At 38.5% G+C, this 7,838-nt stretch overlaps 1 protein-coding gene and 1 long non-coding RNA gene across 2 annotated transcripts in view; one reads left to right on the forward strand and one right to left on the reverse strand.

The window, feature by feature from the left end:
* Nucleotides 1-2,270: 2,270 nt before the first annotated feature.
* Nucleotides 2,271-3,824, reverse strand: LOC307252015. The gene is made up of 2 exons (XR_013844918.1): nucleotides 3,602-3,824; nucleotides 2,271-3,273 (listed from the first exon to the last, which is right to left on the reverse strand). It is a non-coding gene; the product is annotated as an uncharacterized lncRNA (long non-coding RNA).
* A 727-nt stretch (nucleotides 3,825-4,551) lies between these two features.
* acaa1 (acetyl-CoA acyltransferase 1) overlaps nucleotides 4,552-7,838 on the forward strand; it is a gene marked incomplete at its 3' end in the record, with an annotated part of 30,820 nt that continues 27,533 nt past the window's right edge. Inside the window, exons 1-2 of the mRNA XM_080029842.1 lie at nucleotides 4,552-4,617; nucleotides 7,361-7,599. Of these exons, the coding sequence (XP_079885968.1) occupies nucleotides 7,393-7,599 (207 nt within the window). The 5' untranslated portion in view covers nucleotides 4,552-4,617; nucleotides 7,361-7,392. The remainder of the gene's footprint in view (nucleotides 4,618-7,360; nucleotides 7,600-7,838) is intronic.

Genomic DNA, 7,838 nt, shown 5'->3' on the forward strand with positions numbered 1-7,838 from the left:
TCCAATTCTGCATTCTGCATTCTTTCACCCAGCTCCTCCCACTTCCTGCTTTAGTTAACAACTATATATGCGGCAGGCTTTTCTGTTATTGTAGAAAGACTTTAGGCATATTACACACTATAGACCCAGTGTGGGCAACTAAATGGTGAATGGACTACACTTAGCTCTTTTCCGTGGTTTGTAACAGCCCCAAAGCGTTGTACATTGGTTTGTACACATTCACCCAAACACACACACACACACACACACACACACACACACACACACACACACACACACACACACACACACACACACACACACACACACACACACACACACACGCACACACACACACACACACACACACATTTCCGCACTCTGCATCCTTTCACCGAGAAGGGTCTAGATGCAGCCGCTTCCGCCTACCAGTGCAGCTCGGCCAAACATGCCAAACACGCCCATATCTGCCAAAAACGCCCATATCGGCCAAAAACGCCTACAGCTCGTGCGCATGCGTAACGCTACAGAACTAATTCAAGCCCGCAGCTCAGTCCCATTGTTGCTTACTTAGCGATGTTGTCGCTATATTTACCGACTTTTCAGACACCTCTGGCGACGTTTTCTTCAAAAAAGCGACCAGAGACAAATCTAGCTACTTTTTCTGGTGTTATTGGTGACTTTTTCGCTCAAGTATCGCTCTTTACTCTAATCAACGATCAGCGGGTGCCTCCCCTGCCTGTCCCCCTTCCTAGAGCACTGACAGGCGGCAGAGTCCTCGCGCAGCAGTCCCTCGCAGCTGCGGACAGAGCAGGAGATACACACCTCTCTGCTCTAGTGTTCCTTTAGCATCCCTATTAGCAGTTGTAGTACCCCTCTTTTATGAGTAGTGCTTATTGAAACTGTGAGCATGTATGATTACTGCTAGACTTAACATTATCACGTCGGTTTTCTATGCAATTGTGTGATTCAATTTTATTTCAGACATATCAAAAAAAGACAAATTAAAAGCATGAAAATACAATAAAAAATATGTTCAAATGATTTCACAAATAAAAATAAACAAAAAAACCCAAAAAATAAACAAATAACATATTGAATTGATATGCCTGAAAAGGAGTAGGAAGAAGTATAAACTTATTTGATCCTACCCCTTTTCCACAGCTCAATAACTTTATAATAATTTTTTATATTATTATTATTATTATTATTTTTATATTTATATTTATACAATCCATATATCCATATATACTCGACAACATTGCAAATGAGGGCCACCCCTCAATTGGTCTCCTGAGGATAAACAAAAATCAAACGAAAAATGAAATGAAATATCCACTATACATCCATACAAAAATACATCCATCCACCATATGCATCAACACAATTCATACGTCCATATCTCCATATTTGTACAACTCACATATCCATATCCACACATACATACTTTCCGTCTTAAATCTCTCCCTTATCCCTGTACCTGTTAAAAATCATTGCTTTGAATTTTTTTTTGACCTGAATCATGTTTGGACATTGCTTTAGCTCCGTGCTCATACCATTCCACAGTTTCACACCACCAATTGAGATGCAATGACATTTTAAAGTCATGCGTGCAGCCAGTGTCTTAAAGTTTAACTGTTCCCTCAAATTGTAACCCCCCTCTCTGTCAAAAAAAAGTTTTTGAATGTTACCTGGTAGCAGTTTGTTTCTAGCTTTGAACATGATTTGTGTAACTTGATATTCAACCAGGTCCTTGAACTTTATGATGCGGGAAAAAAGAGGAGGTTGGTGTGATCATAATATCCAGCTTTATTGATTATTCTTATGGCTCGTTTTTGAAGTGTGACTAGTGGTTGCAGTGAGCTTTTGTAAGTGGTCCCCCAGACCTCCACACAGTAATTTAAATAAGGTAAGATCATTGGGCAGTAAAGAATATGCAATGATTTGTGATCCAATGCTTTCCTTTACCCAGGACTGAGATGCTTCGTGAAAGTTTAGATTTAACAGTTATGTGACTGTATAAAAAGTAAATAGCCTTCAGTCGCTAATAATATTATAAGAGACTGAAGTATTATTAAATTATAATAATGTTATATATAGGCTATATATTTATATAAGTATTATTAATATTACATCTCACATGCTTTTCCATACTGATTGTATGTGCATAATGCACTTTTTTTGTAAAGTGTCTAAGTATCTTAAAAAAAAAATATTATTTTGATGAACTGTTCTGCTTTTGTTGTTGTGTAGTCAGACACTTTCCCAGGTTCTTAAATGATGGACTTCAATGACAAAAATATTCAAATAGTTTATTTACAGACAAAACAATTATGAATATATTTTCTCAACAATGATATGAAAATGAGTTTTGTTTTAAAAATATGTTGAAACATTGCACTTTGTGGGAAATCATCAAATGCAAAGTGTAGCAAAAACAGACAAGAAGTTTTTGACACTGAATATGGCAGACCCATTGGTCAGTGACATCTTTGATTTGATATGAATTGCAGGCTCTCTGGGACAAAAAAAACCTTCGTTATCAGAAAATACACAATATATTAAATAAAGGCAGCCCCCAAACCTGCGGACAACCACCTTGGCAACCCAGCAAGTACTGTTTAATTGTGATTACTGCACGTATGGAAGAGCTGGAGCTTTTTGAAAAAGCCCACTAAATATGTTCAGATGTATAGCTCTGAGACTCGCTATGTGGAACAGAAGCAGAGTCTCTCATGAGGCTCATTGCAATCAAACATATATAACTGCCCTTAATCCATTTCTTCTGACTGAAAGGTATTTTTCAAGAGGGTCATGGCCGACACACAGCAGTACAGTAAAGCATACACATTAACACAAGGTACACAGAAACATAAAACTAAAAAGAATGATGTGCGAAAACACAGCATGTAGGCTGTGTATCAACATCAGATTTTTGTTCAGCGCTCAGACAGTACGGACAGGTAGCATATTGTGAGGAGATATTCATTGATTTTGACAAAATGTTGTACAAAGTTCATGTGCACCTAAAAATAGAGAAAAACAGTCACTTAATTACACTGATGTATTTGAGGGGACTGAGTCGCTAGTTTAGCCTTTAAGTCTACACAAATACAATTACATCTTGTTTATGTATTATAAAGTATGTAACTACCAACAAAGCACCATTGAACTTGAAGGACGTGCAGGTGTGACAACTTAATTTCTTTAGGCAGCTGATTTGGCTATGGAGACCCAGACCATTTTGTTGATGCAAAGCTCCAAAATGTCATCAGGTGTTCATAGCTTGCAAATCTATTCACAAAAGACACATCACATAAAAATCATGTTAGTCATTAATTAACATAGTCAAATAAATTATACATTGCCACCAAAATAATGTTAACAGTAACACCTAACCTGTTACCTCATATGCTGACCAGATGCCAGTCTAATTTAATATATACAAACAAACACATGTTAATCATTTTTATCATATACTAATTATCATTCAGATAAGACTTATAAAGAAGCTATTTGGTCTGTAACGTTAAGCTATTTTCTAACCAACAAAATCCTTTGAATAACACAAACATAACATTAGGTAACGAAGTAGGCGAATAAAACATTTGTATTGACTTACCTGATATAGAAGAGCAGGGGGGTGTCTGTTTCAGTCCCAGCTGACTGTTGTAATCCATACTCTCGCTGGAGACGTAACTCCTGTACTATGAGCACTTAGTATTCATGTTTAATGTTGCGGATGCTGATTCTCTTGTTTTTAACTGTGCTGTAATGTCCTGTTTTAAACATTTTGCTGGTGAAATGGTCTCAACATCGACGGCAGCAAGAGCAGCTAGCTGGCTAGCGCGATATTAACCAACAGAACGGAACAGGAAGAACGTCACACAGCTTAGTGCAGAGCAACCATAGCAACAAGCTGTAGGCGTTTTTGGCCGATATGGGCGTGTTTGGCAGATATGGGCGTTTTTGGCATGTTTGGCCGAGCTGCACTGGTAGGCGGCAGCGGCTGCATCTAGACCATACCAGGCCCCCAGGACTGTGCCTTCTCCGAGCAACCAGCATGGACATGTGGCCAACCCATTAGTATTGCATGGTGAGGGGTGGAGCTTATTTTCATACGGCCCGTAGGCAGATTTCCCTGTCCACACAGTACAAGCGGCGAACAAGATTGTGTCTCTGCAAAATTTTTCTGGATATCAATCATAGGCTCATACTTATCTTTAGACCATATACTATTAAAACTGAAGTTTTCTCATTTCAAAACGCCACCTCAAGCGTTTTATTAGCCCAACGGCTTTTAACGGCTTTCAGTTTGTTTTCGCCAGGCTAGATGCTACAGAACGAGAATGATTCTACTCCCGCCTCCAGTCCGCTACGCTTGCCGCCCTCTTTCTTGATAGGTCCATAATGCAGCTACGTCGATGCTACGTCATGCTTTGGGCCGTATGGAATTTCCGGATTATACTTCCTTGTTGCTTCTCTGCGCCTATGAGCAGCTTTCATAGGAATGAATGGGCGCCATGTTTCAATACGGTGTCCATTTCTTTATATGTCCATGAGACCATATAGCTTTCACCCAGCGATTCTGACTTCCTGCTTTTGTTAACACCTATATTTAGATACGCCTCCAGTTACGTAAGTAGCTCTAATCTATCAAGTTTAAGGTGCAGTGTGTAAAATGTATTGGTATGTTTTCAGTACAAACTTGGTAGATGGATTATAATATTCATAAATATGTTTCAATTAGTGAATAATCGTTAAATAAAAGTTGTTGTTTCTGCTATTTCCTGAATGGGCCTTTTATATCTACATTAACCCCACCCACTCGCTCCTGCTACTACTTATCTGTCCGCAACCGGCCGCTCCCTCAAGGCTCTGACCCCCTCCCCTCACACACACACACACACACACACGCACACGCACACGCACACGCACACACACACACACACACACACACACACACACACACACACACACACACACACACACACACACACACACACACACTTAAGAGTCTTTTATAACTTTTATGCCAGCAGTGCTTCAGTAGAGAAGTTGTATTGTGGTGTGCGTGTTGCCGAGAGCAATGTAACATTTAGCTCAAGGGTCTGGTTCTTTATTTCTCCTTCTTGAGACGTGTGCGTCTCTCTGCTCAAATACAGAAATAATCTGTTGACTGTCAAATTGACATCATACCAGCAACATTCACCGTCAATTCAATAATTCTGGTGACGTGTCTTTAACTCTCAGCTCTTTCAAATCAAATCGGAATACTTTTCTGTTTCCCTTTTAACCTGGAATGTTTATTTATTTATTTATTTATTTATTTTCATTTTGTATTCGCTTTTCTAATGTCTATTCTATACTTGATGTATTTTAATCTTGATGTATTTCTTGCCCCTGTAAAGCACTTTGAACGGCCTTGTGTCTTAAACCTGCAGTGTGTAGAATTTTGGGGTTTTATTTCCCAGCAGATTTTGTAGAAAGTAATTATGATATCCATAAGTACATTTAATTTAGTGCATAATAGCTGAAATTTTTTTTTTGAATTATATTTTTTTCCCTTAGAAATGGTCTCATATATGTCCATATTTCTGCATATCTTGGACCAAGGCCTAGTGCCGCCATCTTGAAAGTGTCATAGTTGGAATGTCATCAGGTGCATTGTTTAAAATTTAGAATTGTTCTTGTCCTTGAAGGCCACTGTAGCTTCTGTTATTATTCAAAAGGGGTGGGGTTACCCAGGGAGCGTTGCATTCTAGAACTTTCTAGAACTTACTTGATGATGTCATATTACACACTGCACCTTTAATTGTGCTATAGGGATAAACTTGCCTAGAAAAAGTAGAAAACAGTCAGATAGTTTTAGTGTATAAAGAACCACATGTAAATATTTAAACTCAAATAATCAAAATATAAATGTTTGATTTAGAAACAGAAAAAAATTATTCCATTTGCAGTGTAATTTTTAAATTTTTCAGGCCATATGAGTAATGTGTGTTTGAGCGTGTGTGTGTGTGTGTGTGTGTGTGTGTGTGTGTGTGTGTGTGTGTGTGTGTGTGTGTGTGTGTGTGTGTGTGTGTGTGTGTGTGTGTGTGTGTGTGTGTGTGTGTGTGTGTGTGTTTGAATGAGTGTGAGAGTGTGTGTATGAGTGTGAGTGTGAGTGTGTGTTTGAGTGAGTGAGTGTAAACCCAGTCTGAGCTGTAGTACTGCCAGTCAGCAGAAGGTGGCAGTGTTACACAAGGTCTGTCAGTCACTTTGCTCAGCAGCTTGATACACTGACAAAAAAACACTTGCCCTGCGTTCCAATCCCCATACTTCCCTACTATTAAGTATGCCAGAAAAACGTTTGGGATGTCCCAATACATGCACTTCAATTGTAGAATGCTGAAAATACATAAATGCCCCACTAACTCCAATAGCATTTTGGAGTATTCGTCTTTATTCTTGACATTTCTCGACATAATGAAGAAAAAAAATCCTTATCTGATTTTTTCTCTACTGTGGCCCTAAAACTCTTCTGTACTTTAGTATGTAGTGTAGTAAAAAGACTAAAACTCTTCTGTACTTTAGTATGTAGTGTAGTAAAAAGACTAAAACTCTCCTGTACTTTAGTATGTAGTGTAGTAAAAAGACTAAAACTCTTCTGTACTTTATGTAGTGTAGTAAAAAGACTAAAACTCTTCTGTACTTTAGTATGTAGTGTAGTAAAAAGAAAGAGTATGAGATTTGGAATGCAGGGTTGAGCTCCAGAAGGTAGAGGAGAAAGAAAAACAGGTTCATTATTGAATGGAGGACAGAGAAGAGGATGTAGTAGGGCAGCCGGGTATTTGTAAGCATATGGGACATCCTACATCCTAAATCTGTTTCTACCGTATACTCAAAAGCAGGAAGTAAGGGGATTGGAACACAGCTACTGACAGAGCAACAGAAAGAAGAGGAGAAAGACAGACAGGTTCACTAACACACACAGCCATGAGAAATGTTTTCCTTAATTGATCAGTAAATAGTTGATTAGCATAAATAATCTACAACTGACTATATCATTCACAGTGCAAATAGGATTCATTTAAATTCCCTTACCTTTAGCAGATTCCATCCATGAAGAATGTTTAAAACCGGAAGAAATATGAACGATAATATGACCAGAGTGAGTGGTTGGTTAAAAGTGACTTTATTATCATTATTTATTTTGATTTTTTCTTTAAGTTTATCGATCGATACACATTCCATACCAGGTGGTGGCGGTAATGCGCCAAGAAGATTTTTGCTAACTGACAAAATAAAAGCGAAGAAGAAAATAAGAACCAATCGGACTCAACTGTGTATACTTTGACCCTTGTGTGTTTCCGTCCACATTTCAACAACAACACTGAAGTGAGTGACAGCGAGCTTTGAGACATTAAAACCATGAACAGATTAAAGGTAATATCAGGACATTTGTCAGCGTCCAAAGCCTCTGGTTGTGGAGGACCGGACCTACGGAGAATGGAATGCAGCTCTGCGGGAAATACTGTCTCGAAGGCCGGGTTAGTATCGAGCAGCAGCCCGGATGATGTGGTGGTTGTCCATGGGATGAGGACGGCCATAGGGAAGGCGAAGAGAGGGGCTTTCAAGGTAGGAATACTATGTACAGGCGAAACTCATATAATTAGAATATCATGGAAAATGAATTGGAATTTAGGCAAGAATTCATGCAAAAAGGGGCCCAAACCAAGTACTGAGTACATATGGATGATTATACTTTATAGAGGGCCGACATTTCTGTATTTAAAATCCCTTTTTATTGATTTACTTTGTATGTAATGAGTCTATATAATATATTATTTTCACCTCTTTATTTGAATTACTGAAAT

This window comes from Ammodytes marinus (assembly GCF_949987685.1).
Source record: "Ammodytes marinus genome assembly, chromosome: 6".
Classification (NCBI taxonomy): Eukaryota; Metazoa; Chordata; class Actinopteri; order Uranoscopiformes; family Ammodytidae; genus Ammodytes; species Ammodytes marinus.